General features: G+C 48.2%; 1 protein-coding gene and 1 non-coding gene across 3 annotated transcripts in view; both read left to right on the top strand.

Moving 5' to 3' along the window:
- Positions 1-16,123, top strand: part of Ikzf3 (IKAROS family zinc finger 3) — an 85,496-nt gene extending 69,373 nt beyond the window's left edge. The window contains exons 1-3 of one of the 2 annotated variants that reach the window (XM_032913963.1): positions 3,878-3,951; positions 4,051-4,167; positions 15,065-16,123. In XM_032913963.1, coding sequence (XP_032769854.1) covers positions 4,083-4,167; positions 15,065-15,768 — 789 coding nt within the window. In that variant the 5' untranslated portion in view covers positions 3,878-3,951; positions 4,051-4,082 and the 3' untranslated portion in view covers positions 15,769-16,123. Of the gene's footprint in view, positions 1-3,877; positions 3,952-4,050; positions 4,168-15,064 lie in introns of those variants that run through there. The other variant, XM_032913964.1, reaches the window with a different exon arrangement.
- Positions 7,680-7,870, top strand: LOC116910751. Its single transcript, XR_004389264.1, has one exon. It is a non-coding gene; the product is annotated as a U2 spliceosomal RNA (small nuclear RNA).
- Positions 16,124-17,220: the final 1,097 nt, after the last annotated feature.

Genomic DNA, 17,220 nt, shown 5'->3' on the forward strand with positions numbered 1-17,220 from the left:
GCACCTAGGAACGGATTTCCTATGTCATCACTCAAACTCATATCTTCTTCCTTTGCATCTTGCCAAACTGGTTTTCCTTCAATTTACATTTCTGAGACTCCGGTGTGGCAAGATAACAGGTCTAGACTGCATGAATAGACAGACAGTTGAGTTGTAGAGATGGAGGGGAGACCAGGAGTCAGAAGGCGTTCTCTTTTGTCTTTCCAGTGTACTTCCTAAACAATTCCTGAGCCCAGCCGACAGGCATCTGACTTGGTGTTTAGAAGGCGCCCATTCCGTGTGCTTTCATTCATCAGCTGTCTGACAGCTCAGAAGTAGAAAGGGTATAGGAGAGAAAATAAGAGTTTGCCCTATGTTGTTACTGGTGGCCTTCCCTCACTTGGCAATTAGAAAACAGTTAAGTCTGTGGAGACAATCTCAGCCCCTGAGGGGGGGGTCCCCATGATTGGCAGAGCTGGGATCTGAGAGTCACTGAAGGACAGATGTGGGGAAGGTGCAGAGAGGAATCTGCCTCTTGGTTTCTTGCAGGAGGTACCTTCCCTCTTGGCAGAGCTGTGAGATGGGAAAATAAAATAGGAAGACATTGGGAAGCCTCATGCCTCGGCTTATCTGTCCACCTGTGAACACTCCTGAGTGTTTGTTACTTTTCTAAAATGTCAGGTATTTGGTCACTGATTGCCATGTTGAGAGTTATCTGGAAATGACTGTGAAGACCGGCTTGGTGGGTAACCAGGAATAAGAAAGGTGATGTTATCTCAGAAGGTTGCCACTTAGTGACATGCCCTAATTACAGTTATTTAGGTCAACGTGTCCACGCATCAGCATCCTCTCGAACGCAGAGGATGTTGATGGCGTGTGCCCACAAACCTGCTGATGCTGATGGTGACTTTGGTAAAACATAAGCAGCCGCTCCTAAAAGATAAGTGGGAAACCAAGGCACTGCGCTTGGGGTAGGTCCTAGGTCATGATTTGCCCACAAAGGGAGCGACTGCAAAGGACAGAACACAGTGGTAAAATGGGGGTCAAAAGTAAAAATTCCCTAAGTATTTCCAACGTCATTTCGATCTAAATCATTTCAGTCAGAGATACAAGTGTGGAGGCTCTAATCCTCTCAGAATGACACCCCCAGAGTACAGACATGGTTCCTTCCCCCCTGCTTCTAAGAGATAGGAAGAGCAAAGAAACTAACCCATGGATTGGTAATTGATTTCCAGTTCCAGGCTCTCCCTTTCATCTCTGCTCAAGGGGCTTTGGGTAGTGCCACATCTGGCGGTGGTTTGTGTGAACGGAAATAATACGTGTGATCGTTTCCTGTTTGGTCATTTTAACCTGTCTCCGGACTGAACAGAATTTGACCCACTTCCCTCAGTAGCAGGGTTCTGTCCAAAGACCTGGCTGAGTCTGGAAGCTGCCCTCGCCCCTGGTCCTGAGCATAATGTGTTCATTTGCATAAGTTATGTTGGCAGCTGGAGCAGAACTCAGGATATGTTTCTTCAGAGCCAAGAGTTATTTTTGACAAGAGCCAAAGTCAAGTAATGCTGGACTTTTGTTGTTGGTTTTTGTTTTCTTTGTGTGTGTGTGTGTGTGTGTGTGTGTGTGTGTGTTGTGTTTTACTTTTGGAGGCAAATTTTCTTTTATTACTGACTTGAAAAACCACACAAAGTTTTATATTGTGTGACACCTGAGGTAGAGTTCTTTTGAAGACGGTACTAAAGCAGAAAATAATTAATTCTTGGAATGATCTTTTTCTAGTCTGGCATTGATTCCCTCTGGCCCAGGCTGACTGACCTGTCCTGCAGATCTTTCTCTGCCATTCATTTTCTGCAGTGGTAGCCATGGTCATGTGTCTGACAGACCAGGAAATGTGGGACAATTCTCTGTGCTGGAATCTCTTTGCACAGCAAAGACTCGTCTGTTACAGGGCAAGTGCTGACTGTTCCCAAACCCGTCCTAGGACTACCTCATTCTGTGAGCTATGCTTTGCTCTTTAAAACCAGTTCCTTAAACTAATTACATTTTCTTCTCCCTTAGACACTTTAGAAAGGTATGGATGTTTATTTTAGACCTTTCTGACGTGCTCAGATAAAACCCAGACATGTTCATAGCATTACAACCTTTGCCAGGGCAGGGATGCATACACCGTGGCCCTCCGGGCAAGCGCAGCCAGCAGTCTGTCTGTGCACAGGGTTTTTACTATTTATTTATTGTGTATGTATATGTATGTTGGTATATGAATGTGTCCACGTTTGCCTGTGTAAGGTGTGCCTAGAGGCCAGAAGTTGACTTTGAATGTCTTTCTCAGTGACTGGCCACCTTATTTCTTGAGACAGGGTCTCTCATGGGCTTGCACTGGCCTTTTTAGGTGGGTACTGGGGATCCAAATTTAGGTTCTTATGTTTCTCTACAAGCACATCACCTGCTGAGCCATCTCCCCAGCCCAATGTCTCATTTTTAAAGAGCTGTAGAGTAGGAAACAGAAATATAAAAAAAGACTATACAGCCCACAAATTAAAAAAAAAATTTACAACCAACATGAGCATAGAAGTGTGCATGTGTAATCCCAGGATTTGAGAGGTGGAAGCCAGAGGATCACCCATTTGGGGCCAGCCTTGGGGCTGTGTCACAGAAAGATCCTGTCTCAAAAATAATAATAACAAATAATCATACATAGTACTTTTACTCCTTTTTTTTTTTTTTTTTTTTTCTTTTTTTTTTGCTGGGGACCTAATTTACTTCCTAGATCCTTGAGTAAATCCCCAGGCCCCACTCCTTTTTTTTTTTTTAACTGAAATAATTTACTGATCCTTGAGTCAGGCCAGCATTATAAAGTCTTAGGCCTTATATTTATGGCAGCTAATGTGTCTTCCCTTTCGAGCTGTGCTATCTCATTGGGTACTGCTGGCTGAACCAAAGTAAATTATATTTGTCCAGTGTATCGGCACTCTTTTTATATGCCTCTAGTGGACTGAAATTCTAGCTCCTCTCCCTCCCCAGAGTTTCACGTGGTAGTCTAGGATGGCCTACAATTTAACTGCATAGCCCAGGCTAGTCTCAAATTCATGGCATTCCCCTTGCCTCAGTCTCCCAGGTATTGGGGTCGCAGGTGTGAGTCACTGTCCTGTTGCAGCCGCCTTTTAAAGTCACCCAGTGAGCTTTGGAAGTGCTGTTGTCCCAGCCCCTCGGCAGAGTAAAAGAGACCCTTCCTAAAGATAGGTCTCACGTGTGTATGGGAAATCAGACAACACTACTTTGCAGTCGGGCCTGACAACTCCAGCCCGGACCACTCTGATGTCTAGCTATGGTTGATCATGAATCCATAGGCTCAGGCAGTTCCTAGTCTCGGGTTTCATTAGAAATATAATGAAAACGGAGTGCACAAACCGCTCTTTAATTTCAAGACGGCAGTGTGGCTCAGGGACACTTTAATGGAAACAGTTGTCGGACGTGAAGAACTTACAAAGCAAAGCACGGAACCCAGAGAAATGGAATGTGAAAGAGAAGAACAGAGAGAAACGTAGTAAAGAAAGAAAATGACTCAGTATTTCAATACCCAGATCACTGAGTAGGTTTCTTGCTATCTGGGTGAGTATATCTATTTTCAAAAGTGCTATTAGCATAAACAGAGCAGTAAATCTGGGGCACCGTGCCCTCTTTTTTTTTTTTTTAAGTTGTTAAGAAGAATTATATCAGTGTGCAGGTGTCACACGCAGTTACTCAGAATCAGAAAGAAGGCTGATGGGGGTTAGGAGACCTCCATCTATCTATCTTTTTTTGCAACCAACCACGTCCACGCTGTTTCTTCAACACTTCCTCTTGCTAATGAAGGTACTAGCTGGGGATGGGTTGGGCTTTCCCATCTCAGCCTAAGACTGCAAGATTTGAATGCGCCCCTGAACCGGCCTCGCTGACCACAGCAGGTACCCGGGGCAGAAATCTGAGCAGGAAGGACAGGTAATGGCAACGCCCGGACGTCAGACCGGACGCTTCTTCCTGCCTGTTTCCCATCCTCCCATTTACCAGTGCCCTCTTCTCCTTCTTCTTCCAAACCAGCAAGTGTGGAGGCGAGACACATCAAAGCCGAGATGGGAAGTGAAAGAGCTCTCGTTCTGGACAGATTGGCAAGCAATGTGGCTAAACGAAAAAGCTCGATGCCTCAGAAATTCATTGGTAAGATCACACGGCCCTTTCTTGCTTCTGACAGCAGATACCTTGGGTGAGATAACACAGAGATGTTTACTGCTTGTGCTTGCCTCGTTCGGTCCGTTAAAACCAGGCTTCTAATGCGGCGTGGCTGGTTCATTTTGATGGCTGTAGTATATAGATTTAAAAAAAAAAATTTTCTCAGAAGCCCTAGCTACAGAACAGGGGAGCATTTGGTATTGTTTCTTAAATGGAGTTGGTGTTAAAAATGCTGTTCCTTCCTCTTCCCCCTGAATGACATCTGTTGCATGGATTTATGCAATGTACACCAGTAAAATGTCCAAGATAGCATCTTGGTAAAATTTTGCAATGATATGTTACAAGTTGGTTCTGTTAACATACTCCAACCTTTTTTTTTTTAAATGTTCTAAGGCATATCGCCACATTTTCTTGAATTTGATGGAGGGCTAGCTTTAACAGAACGTCCATGGAGAAAACCGTGGATTTAAATAACTCAGCCTGACTTGATCGCTGTCTTGCTGAAGTTAGCTTTTATGTCTTTGGTTTTCGCATTGTCAGAAGCCACCAACGGAGTGGGATGACAGACAGTGACGTTCAGACAAGTGGTGTGGGACTTACAAATGGCAGGGCTATTTTATTTTCCCAGATGTTTGCATGCTTATGACCACAGTGTTTAAAATAGATTTGTAGCTGGGAATTAGGCAGCAGACTTCGAATGTGCCAGTTTTATGATAAGTTGAAAAGTTGGTGGTGTTGCACAAAGATAGTTATCACGTAAAGAAAAGCCTTCCTCGACACTGATATTTTGAGATTTGTCAGTTCCCTTTTGTAAAGCTGCTTGATGCTTCTAATTTGAGTCTTCTTGTGTTTATTGATTCCAGTGGCTTTTATACATACATGCCTTTCTACTCTTGTTTTATTTTGCATTTTTAAGACAGGGCTTCTCTGTGTAGCCCTAACTCAGAGATCTGCCTGCCTCTGCCCCCCTCTCCACGTTGCTGGGATTACAGTCGAGTACCAGCACCTCCTTGGTCACCTGTTTACTTTTAACTCTAAGATTATTCGGGCCTAAGTAGACATTCAATTGAGTTATATGCATTGTTGATTTTGAAATCACGGAAGTTGGTGTTTCTGCTTATTTATTTTATTGTTATTAGCTGGATGTATTCTGTGTGCTTTTTGTCACTTCGATAATAAATTGTAGCACACAGCTTTAATCCCAGCACTCACAAGGCAGAGAGCAGTAGATGTCAGTGAGTTTGAAACCACCCTGGTCTACATAGTGAGTTCCAGGCCAGCCAGGGCTATAGAGAGAAACTCCCAAGGGGTATGTTGGACTGTTCCTATATTCCCAACACTTGGGAGGTAGAGGCCAGAGCATCAGGAGTTCAAAGCTATCCTCACTACATAGTAAGTTTGGGGCAGGCTGGGCTATATGAGAAACCCTGCCTTTAAGAAAAAAAACTATCATCAGTCAGTCAGTCAGTCAGTCAGTCAGTCAGTGAACCATCAACTAATCCTGTCAGGCTGAAATTGGTCTGCTTTGGTTTATGGAGATTTTTGTCTCCCAATCACTTCACCTTCTTGTGAGGAGATGTGTCAGGGGGCGTGTGATGACTTCCACAGAAAGGTTAGGCACCTGGGACCAATCAGGATGCCAAAGCATTACCTGGGTAGCTCCTGACCTTACTCATGTGAATCGATGTGGGTCGTCATCCTCTAAGAGTGGATCTTCACTGGAGGAATACGTTGGCTGTAGAAATGGCTGACACTGATCAGGACAGGCACAGGATGAGAGGGCAGGGAGCACAAGAGTCTCCGTTTCAGCCCCGTTTTACTCAGTGCACTAAAATTCCAGAGAGGCTCCATAGTCCTCACAGTTGGCTTAAGTCTGTGGCTGAGCAAAGCCCTACTTACTGTGGAAAAGGTTGCTGGGGTTGCCCTCGTCGTTGTTCTCAGGTCCCCTGTGTCTAGGTCCACTTGGCTCTCTCTGCTGCTGCCTCAGGGAGCCATGCTTTCTGACCACAGGATTTCAAACCTGCAAACTCACACATCTGAGGACTCAGATTTCAGGCTGGAACCTCACTGCACCAGCGGACTTTGGAAGGTCTGATTCCTCTGTTTCTGAGCCATTCTGGATGCTAGGATCAGGAACTTGGAGGAGTTAGTGCTTTTTGCTTGTTAGTAAAGCTTGTCCTTTGACAGTTTCATGTTCATTTGGTACCTAATGCATTCTGGTCACTCCCCTCTCTGGTCACTCTCCTCTCTGATCCCTCTTGTCCCCACCCTGTCAGCACACCACCACCACCACCCTTACAGACCTCTTTCCCATATTTACTAGTTTGATTTTGTGTAGTGTCCCAGAGAGTTCATCTAGGGTTATCTGTGTGACCCTGAACTTGGAACTTAACTCTAGAGCCCAGAGGACTCACCAGTGCCAATCAACTGAACAGAGTCATCAGCTTCAGAGCCCAAGACATTTGGGCCTTTTTTTTTTTTTTTTTTTTTTTTTTTTTTTTTTTCGGAGCTGGGGATCGAATCTGGGGCCTTGAGCTAAATCCCCAACCCCCATTTGGGCCTTTTTTAAACATTTTTCTCCTTTTTTGGAATATGGTACCGTAACACAACTTGAAGGACACTTCCCTGCATTTCTCAGACAATCTTTTCTGGGCCCCTGTTTACTCATTTGTGAACGAGAAAACTAAATCAGGATGAAATGACTGGGAAGGCCCCTCATCGAGAGTCTATGCTAAATGACTTCAAGATGTCAGGCAGAACCAGCTTGTGTTTTAGAGAACCTGGCCATGTGATTTGGCAACCTCTCCTCGAGCCCCTAAGGATAGAGTTCGGTCGTACACTGGTGCTGAGCTTTGACCTGGGTGGTTTTGTTTGCTGGTTTGGAGGGTGGCTCCTAGGGGCCACAGTGTTGGGATGTAAGTGCTCAGTGATGTGATGTAAGCACTCTAGTGAACGACGTCACCAGTCTTTAAAACTTGTGTTGGTTGGGTTGGGTTTTGGTTTTGTTGTTGTTTTGTTTTGTTTGTTTTCCTTGAGGAAAACATTCTTTGTTTTTTTTCTTTTTTCCTTTTTCTTTTTTCGGAGCTGGGGACCGAACCCAGGGCCTTGCGCTTGCTAGGCAAGTGCTCTACCACTGAGCTAAATCCCCAACCCTGAGGAAAACATTCTTTTTTTTTGGTTCTTTTTTTCCGGAGCTGGGGACCAACCCAGGGCCTTGCACTTCCTAGGCAAGCGCTCTACCGCTGAGCTAAATCCCCAACCCCTGAGGAAAACATTCTTAAAGCTCACACTGAGGGTAAAATTATCACTGCACAAACCTGCTTAGGGCAGCACCGTGTAACCTGCCCACTGCTCTCATGTTCATCCACCACACACCTGGAGGCGGTGTGGGGCATCTCTAATGTCTGTAACCCCAGCGCTTGAGAGGCGGAGGGAAAAGGTCATCTTCTCAGTGTCAAGCACAGCCCATGTGAGATGCTGCTTCAGAAAGCAAAGACACAAACGCTTCTCGGCCTTTTGGCTAAGATCAAGTGTAGTATCTGTTCTTATCAGTTTAATATCTGATACGTCCTCTATCCGAGGACAATATATTAAATGGATTTTTGGAACTAGGAGTTGGAATAGGAGCTTGCTCCGTCCACTCCACGCATCGACCTGGTATTGCAGTACCTCCAGGAACGGTGCAGGGAGGGAGAGGAGAGAGAGAGGGAGAGGGGGAGAGAGAGAGAGAGAGAGAGAGAGAGGTTTCCTGTCAGATGTATGGTACTCTTGTTTTGGTGCCTGCTCCTAATCTAGCATTAACTTGTATCCTAAGCCTTTGTTTATGAGATTCTTTTTAGGGCACACAAGAGGCAGACAGATCTCTGATCTCTGTGAGTTCCAGGCCAACTGGTTCTGTACCAAGAATTTTGGGCCAGGTAGAGCTAGTTAGTGAGATTCTGTTGTGGGGTGGGCTGATGTACAAGCATGAAGACCAGAGTTTGTTATTCATCCCTCCTTCCAGAACCCCCATGAACTCTCCTGTGATACCATCAGGAGTCTCGGGAGCTTGCTGGTCATTCTTTCCAAATTGGAAACTCTGGGTTCAGTGAGAGACTCTGTCTCAAAAAATAAGAAGAAAAATTATTAAGGAAGACACCCTTAAGTTGGACATCTAGCCTCCGCTTACACGTGTGTACACACACACAGACACACACACACAGATACACACACATACACAGACACATACACACACACAGACACACACACATAGAGACACAGACACACACACACACAGAGAAACACAAACACACAGACACAGTCACAGACACACACACAGAGAAACACACAGACACACACACAGACACGCACATACAGAAACATACACACACAGACACACACAGATACACACACAGAAACACACAGATATACACACACACAAAAACACACAGATATACACACACACAGAAACACATACAGACACACATACACAGACACACAGAGAAACACATAGACACACACACACAGAGACACACACACACAGTCACACACACAGACACAGTTACAGACACACACACACATACAGAAACACACACACACAACACACACACACACAGACACACACACAGACACACACACACAGACAGACATACACACACACATAGACACACACACACACACACACACACACACACACACACACACACACAGACACACACACACACACACACACACACACACACACACACACACAGACAGACATACACACAGTCACAGACACACACAGTCACACACACACAGACACACACACAGACACACACACACACTCACACACACACAGACACACACACACAGACACACAGACACACACACACACACACACACACTCACACACACACACACAGACACACACACAGACACACACACAGAAACACACACACACAGACACACACACAGGCATACACACAGTCACAGACAGACACACACAAGATGAGGTATGTGTATATATACATACAAAAAGAAAAGGAAGGAAGGAGAGAGGAAGGAAGGAAGGAAAGAAAATCCACTGCACAGGGGAAGCCCTTGTGTCATTAGCTGACCCACCCTGTGTGCCTGAAAGCAGTGAGGTCAGGAGAAGGAAAGCAGAGCACCTCCTGTGGGATGTGGGATGTGGGATGTGGGATGCAGCCATGTAAGCCCAGGCCAGTGCTCCCCTCCCTCTCCTTTCCTTCCTCCCTTTCCAAGACACCATTTTCTGAAGAGCTTCGCTGCCAGGGAAATGGCACCGAGTGGGCCATGAAGAATGAGTCATTCCCTTTCATCCTTGCAAAGAGTGCACCGTTCTCACACCAGCCCCTGAGCGCTGACCTCTTGAACTATGAGGGCAAAGGTCAAACAGAACTTGGGACCCCTTCCCCTGCACCCCTGCAGGGGCGGTGGCTCTCATCTATGTCAAGATGATCTCTCTCCAAAAGACAAGATGGACTTGCTTGTAGCATCCTGACCTGAAGCTTGTCCTGTTATAAACAGTGTTTGGCCTTCCTTTAGGTCAGGCTAGCCTCAAATAGTCGGACCAGAACAGAGAGCAGCTTTCTCTCCACAAGAAGAGAAAACATAACTTGTTGTTGAATTTTTCTTTTTCCTGGTTTTCTCCCCCACCCCACCCTGCAAACAGAACTCACCACATCTCCTTTTGAAAAAATTTTATGTGTTCATTTATTAATGACAGCTCTTGTGTTGAAAAGAACATGAAGGGGGGGGGAAAGACCTTTGTCACTGTCAGTAAACATGGCAGTGAGGTTTTGGCACTTCTTCAGGCGCCATCAGCTCTCCTGGTGATGCATGTGCAGGATGAGAACCTACTTTGGTTAACAGAGCAGCAGGGGGCAGTTATCACCTGTCAAGGAGCCCCTTCCTAGAGTCTCTGTGTCCCTGGTTCCATGGACATTAAGATGTTCTTAATTAAGGCACACTCTAAGGATGCCAGGAACCTTCGGAGAAGCGTTAGACTCAGGAAGGAAAGAAAACCAGAGCAGTGGGGAGACACAGCTAGATAAAACGGGGCCAGACCCGGGTCAGGTGAGGCCAGGCGTGGCCCTCCTTCTGCGGGAGGTCATGGAGCATGTGCTGAGAGGCTTTGGGCCACCAGAAGTCTGGTCCCTGAGAGCTGGTGTCAGGGAAACCCTGAAGGCGGCTGTTTTGTGTCCAGAGTGAAGAACTCTCTTGGCTGCCTGGAATTCCTTATATCCAAGCAGTGTGTCACAAATGTCAAAGACCTGGGCAGCAGCCCTGTGTGGTCCCCAGCTCAGGTCTCCTCCTGGTCAGTGTTTATATTTTCTCCCCTTTCTGCTGCAGCCTGACTCCCCATGTCCTGAAGGGAGTGTTAGTAACTCCAGTCTTCCTTAAGTTGAAATCAGAATCACTATAGCCACTGAGCACCCCATTTTTCTTGCTTATCTGCCCTTCCTACCTCCCTGTTTCCTTCCCTTCCTCCCCATCCCTCTTTCCCTTCCTCCTTCCTTCCTTCCTTCCTCCTTCCTTCCTCCTTCCTTATCTCCCTCTCTTCTTCTCTCTCCCTCTTTTCTTTCCTCCCTTCCTCTCTCTTTCTGCTCTTCCCCTCCCTCCCTCCCTCCCTCCCTCCCTCTCTCCCTCCCTCTCCCTTCCTTTCTCGACATGTGCTTGCAGTGAGGCGAGTGGAAACAGCCATGATACATAGTAGGAAGTAGCAAGAAACACCATCAAGTGACCTGAGAAACTCCAGGACCTCTGCCCAGCCTCCATGTGCTCTTCCTTCACACTTTTCTGGACCCCTTTCTACTTCCGGGCATTCCTTCCCAAGTTCCAGGTCTGGATGCCCTCCCCCACCTCACCCCCACCCCACCCCCATCACAGTCTTCTACCCTTTGCTGTGGCTGCCCACCTCCTCCACCTCCGGGTCCAAGCACAAGTGGAAGAAGAGATCCGAGCGCCCATACTTTCCTAGCACGTCTTTGAAGTGCCCCACGGTTTCCTCCCCCACTCTCTTGTCTGTGCTACACTTAGTTCTTCCACAAAGCCAGTGAGGATGCTGCCTCAGAGGGAAGTAGGTGCTGCATCTTGTCCGTGGGTCGCCGTGGTGTCCATATTTTCCAGAGCATAAGTAATAACAGTAACAGGCCATCACTTTCCGAGTACTCACGTGTGCCAGGCGCTCTGTTAAGCACCGGGCAGACAGCCCGCATCGTAGATGATGCTCAAACGCATAGTCTGATATATGCTGATGACTGTGAGAATTAAAAACCAAAGGGCCATGGTTGCTGCCACTAGACGCCCTCTGCCACGCCTATGGGAACTATCCCAGCAGAATGTCTGAGGTCACTGTGGAAGGCTGAGCCACCGGGAGGGAGAAAGCTTCCAGCATGCGCTAAGATGTGACTCTCGAATTGCAACCCGGCTCTCCAGTCACCGTGGACAACCTTGGGAAAAATGAAGCAAATTGTTTGAGCTCTCAGTTCCTCTTCCGTCCAAGACAGTAATCCACTTGAAAGCTTTCGGCCTTGAGGGCTGATGAAGTGGCAGTGAGCTAAGTCTGTAGCACAGAGCTCAGTACCGTAGGGCCAGGGCCACAGTAAAAGTTGCTTTTAGGGGTTAGGGATTTAGCTCAGTGGTAGAGCGCTTGCCTAGCAAGCGCAAGGCCCTGGGTTCGGTCCTCAGCTCCGAAAAAAAAAAAAAGTTGCTTTTATCATTAACATCTTATATAGAATATATAGTGGGCCTTAGACCCTGAAGACAGAGCTCTAAGTCTGCCTGCCCAGTCTGGGATGCTAGGTTTCCAACAACCATGTTCCCATGGCTTCAATACAGACGTGCAGTTACTCACTCGAGAAATACCAAAATATAGGTTAGCCACTTTGAGGAAGGTCTCTAAGGATCGAGTGGCCCAACCAGGCAGCCAGGATCATTTGTGTCTTCATCAGAAGAAGAACATGTCTGTGTGCTGCCTTGGAAGCAGTTATACTCTTGTGGTTTTGCCTAACCTTTTGTATGAGTGTGTTACTCAAGAAACGTGCACTATTGGCTTTTTCAATTACTGTAGCCTACCCCTTCGGGGTTTCATACTCATTGAGTCATCCGGTCTGCAGGTGACTGATAACCATCTGTAGCGATCAGGTTACGGTAACCGGGAGATGAGGGGATCTGATCAGAGTGAGCTGTGTGCACGTGAAGATCTGGGGCACTCCCCTTACCACATTGAACAATGGTCTGCGTTAAACCACGCAACCCAGTCACCTGACTCCATTCTTCCAGGGGTTTGGTTTCCCTTCCTGCCTTGCCCCTTTCCCCCTGTGGCACCCCAGCTGGTTGCTGTGAGGTGCCCCGCCCGCCCGAGTGGTGTGGAGGAAGGCAGAGGTACCCGGTGTGCCTACAGGACCCTGGAAACTTCCCAGAGCCTCTCCGTCATAAGAGACAGAGATTAGCGATCTCTGGGTATTTAGGGAGTTTAGCAGAGCCAGCCACGCTGGGAAATGACCTTGGAAAGATTAAGGAACCAGATTTCATCAGTCCTGTGCCGTTTCCAGGGGAACAGGTGTGGGTGAACTCCGTGTCTCTTGTTCTTGGTGTCTTTGCTTCAGTCAGCCATCATGATCAAGGAGAGAGCCAGTCTCGGGGCTGGAAGGAAAACCCATTGGTTACTTTGGCAAGCGTGCACATTTTTCTGTGGCTTCCTCGTGAGCTGTCAAGTTAGGGCTTTTTCTTTTTTCCTTCTCAGATATTAGTGCAGAAAGTAACATGTCCACAAGGTTGTGGGGATGCAGGGCAAACACAGCTCAGCGCTCCTAGCCGCCTTTCCGCCTCCCACCTTGTCCGGCACATTTTACCCATTGCTCTTCATTGGTCACAGCTTCCTTCCCTCAGAGGTGTAGCCACTCGCTGTGTGTTTGAATCCAGCCGCATTCGATGGCTGGTTATTCCGAATGCCTAGTATGTGACCCTACTGTGTGTGTTTCAAGGGTCCTCTGTTTGTGGTACTGGGATTGACCCTAGGGTCTCACACAGATGAACAAGCACTCAGACCTGACTTTAATTTTGGAGACAAAGATTCACAAGGTCACTCAGGGTGACCTTGAACTCTCTTTTGTAGCCCAGGCAGGTCTTCTATCTGATCCTCTTCCCTTGGCCTCAGGAGTAGCTGGGATTATAGGCCTACCTCTTCTTTCTTGTTTCGTTTCCCCCCGCCACCCCAAATCTCTCTTTCTTTCCCACAATATGGGATACAACCTACTTGGAAGCACACGGGCCATTTGTGAACTTTGATCCCTATGAACAGAAAACCCAGGTCAGTGAGATGGCTCGACAGATGAGGGCAGTTGGTGCCAAGTTTGGCAACCTGAGTTCAAAACCAAGGTCCCACGTGGTGGAATGACAGAACTGAGCCCCGTAAATTGCCCTTTAACCTCAACAAGCGTGCAGTGACAAACCTGTGTCCCCTTAGGCAAAGCAAATGAATAAATGTAAGAACACAGGAAGCAAGGAAGCAAGGGAGGAAGGGAGGGAGGGAGGGAGGGAGGGAGGGAGGAAGGAGAAGGGAAGAAGAGAAAAGATAAAAGGAGAAGCCAGCATGTGCCAGGTGCTGTGTATGTGCCTGGCCCTGTCCTGAGCACCTTCCAGTGACCCCGCGAGGAGTTACTGTGTTCATTTCACACAGGGTCACACAACTAGTAACCAATAGAACCAGAATCAAACCAGCCCAAACTAGTCTATGTGGCTGAAGCCTGTCTCAACCAGCACTGCTTCTCCCCCAGTGTGTGGACCTTTCAGCTCCATATGCCCGTGTCTTTCAGCCCGCATCTCTTCTCCTCCCTCAGACAGAGCAATCCTAGTCCCGCCAGTTCACCAGGACCCTTCTCAAGAGTTACATTTTTTCCGAGAATTCACTCCTTTCCCAGAGTACTTCTGAAGTTTTGGCTTCCCCTTAATGTTGAAATATACAGTTCATACCAAACGGCCTCGCTTTGCCTGTATAGCACCTTACAACCCTAACACACACACACACACACACACACACACACACACACACACACACACACACACACACACACATATCAAATGGGCCATTTAGAATAAAGCCATAGATGAGCGGCCCTCCTGCCATGTCCACGCTAGAGCTTGTCTCCCGTTGTTTCTGCCCTGCAAGAGTAGAGACCACTCAAGAACAGAACCTGATTGCTCTGATCCCCGTGTTTTCTTACGGTGCCATAAGTAAATCAGTACAAAGTAAATGAGGATTAGGGGGCAGCCAGAGCAAGCCACACGCTGCGAGCTACTGAGGCCGATCAATACCCAATATTACAAGTTGAATAGCAGTTAGGACGGGCCCAGCACTTTCAGAGTACACACAGAGTGAGAGAGCGAGGCCCCAGGCCCCTCACAGCCCACTAGCCCCAGCCAGTCATGGTCCACTGTCTTTGCTTCTTGTGCCCACCCCCTCCTCCAGTGGCATACCTCACAACATGGCGTCCCCTAATGGCATCTCTGCCCCTCTCTTTTATCCACTGGCTTACATTTGACAAGTCAGATTTGTACAGCACCCCCAAAAATGTGCCTGGTGTACCCCCTGAGACTCCTTGTGGCTGGGTATCCCCCTGCCCCGCGGCTGGGTGCCCCCTACGCCCCTGCTCCGCGGCTGGGTGCCCCCTACGCCCCTGCTCCGCGGCTGGGTGCCCCCTACGCCCCTGCCCCGCGGCTGGGTGCCCCCTACGCCCCTGCCCCGCGGCTGGGTGCCCTCTACGCCCCTGCCCCGCGGCTGAGTGCCGGTGAGCAGCAACCACAGCTTAGCCCTCCCCTCTTCTAGAGGATTCTGGGAAACAACTTTCCCCAGTCTGCTTCTTGCAGTTTCTTCCGTAACCTCCCCTCCCGCCTGTTTCAGGTGAGAAGCGCCACTGCTTTGACGCCAACTACAATCCCGGCTACATGTACGAAAAGGAGAACGAGATGATGCAGACCCGGATGATGGACCAAGCCATCAACAACGCCATCAGCTATCTCGGGGCTGAAGCCCTTCGCCCCTTAGTCCAGACTCCGCCTGCTCCCACCTCTGAGATGGTCCCAGTCATCAGCAGCGTGTACCCCATAGCACTTACTCGGGCCGATATGCCCAATGGGGCCCCACAGGAGCTGGAGAAGAAACGGATCCTCCTGCCAGAGAAGATCTTGCCTTCTGAACGAGGTCTGTCCCCCAATAACAGTGCCCAGGATTCCACGGACACCGACAGCAACCACGAGGATCGCCAGAATCACATCTACCAACAGGGCCACATGGTCCTCCCCCAGGCCCGCAACGGGATGCCACTTCTCAAGGAGGTACCTCGCTCTTTCGAACTCCTCAAGCCCCCTCCCATCTGCCTGAGGGACTCCATCAAAGTGATCAACAAAGAAGGGGAGGTGATGGATGTGTTCCGGTGTGACCACTGCCACGTCCTCTTCCTGGATTATGTGATGTTCACCATCCACATGGGGTGCCACGGTTTCCGTGACCCCTTTGAGTGTAACATGTGTGGATATCGAAGCCACGATCGCTACGAATTCTCCTCTCACATCGCCAGGGGAGAACACAGAGCCATGTTGAAGTGAGCTTCCGTCTCCAAGCGCACACCTAAGGGTCAGCATTGTTTTTAAAAGCTGATGACAACCTTACCCAGTAGACCGAACTCAAACCCACAGCCCTGCCCAGGTACATCAGCTCTCAGTCATGGCCGGCAGGAGCGGTCAGAGAGACACTGCCCTCATCTAGAAACTGTCTGCAGAGCTGTCATGTCACTTTGGGGAACCTCCCTCTCCCGTCAGTTGAATTCGATGGGATTTAAAAGCCAAAGAAGAATCTGGTTCATTATCTTTTGTAGCAATCCACTGGAGCTCCTGGCCAATTGGCTGCAGGAGTCATTCGCTGGAATTCACAGCCATATGTGGAAAAGCCTTTTGATCCTATGCCCAGTGTGTCGTCATCCATCCCTTCACATCCAAACAGTAAAGAAGAGGTGTCTATAACAGTAAGGATCCGCTGTCAGTAATGGAAGACCCTATTTGTGGCGCTTCAATCCACTTCCTATCACGCAAGCAAAACAAAACTGAAGCCATCTGAGGACCCTTCTGCTTTACCTGATGTCGCAAGGGACAACCTCAGACGATTTGGCCTGAGCCAGAACTCTGATCCTCCTGCCTCTGTCTGGAGGAAAATTCTGAACCGGAAGAGCCAATGCTTTTAAACATCGGGTATCATGGAAACCGCAGTCATCCACCGAGGGATGGTAATTTGTTCCCATTGATTGAGATTGGTAGAGCAAGCCAGGGACACAGCTTAGGGGTACAGTGCCTGCCAAGTTCCAGCCCCCACACCAGAGGACAAAGAGGAAAGAAAAGAAATGGAGGAAAGAAAGATTGGCTGAGCAGAGTGTGTAAGGACGTAGTTGGTTGGCAGCTCTTGTCACCTTTGTAGAGTACTGGCTGAAAACCCAAGAACATTCGAAAGTGATTTTAGGCTAAAGGAGTCAAATGTGCTGCTTAATCCACCCCACCCCCACCCCACAGCGGTGAGACCAGGGACAGAACCGCAGATGTTCTCTTAGGACACTGTGACATCATGTTCTCCTGGGTTAGACATGTGTGGCTTTTATTTCATTATTCTATTTTTAAAACAGGGTCTTCGGCTGCCCAGGCTAGCCTCAAGCTCACTTCTAGCTGAGGCTGGCCAGCACTCTGACCCTCCTGCCTCAGCCTTCCGAGCGAGCGCTGGGGAGAGAGAGCGGTCACCGTCGTGGTCTTGGGCTTCTGTTATCCAGGAGCTGCCGCATCTCTCTGAGAGTCTTGGAAGACGGATAGTGTTCTGTAGATGGACCAGTCAGTCACCTTTGTCACACGGGCACCAAGACATCAAGATCCTTGTAAAAATGTCCCATGAAATGAGTGCTGGGGTAGAGGCCACAAAATATGTTTGCTGAGCTTATATTCGCTACTAAATAGTTAACTCTAAAAACTAAATTTCCTCAACCGTAAAATAAGTGGTGTATCTAAACCCTCTTAATGGTC

Source organism: Rattus rattus, chromosome 9, assembly GCF_011064425.1.
Source record: "Rattus rattus isolate New Zealand chromosome 9, Rrattus_CSIRO_v1, whole genome shotgun sequence".
Lineage (NCBI taxonomy): Eukaryota > Metazoa > Chordata > Mammalia > Rodentia > Muridae > Rattus > Rattus rattus.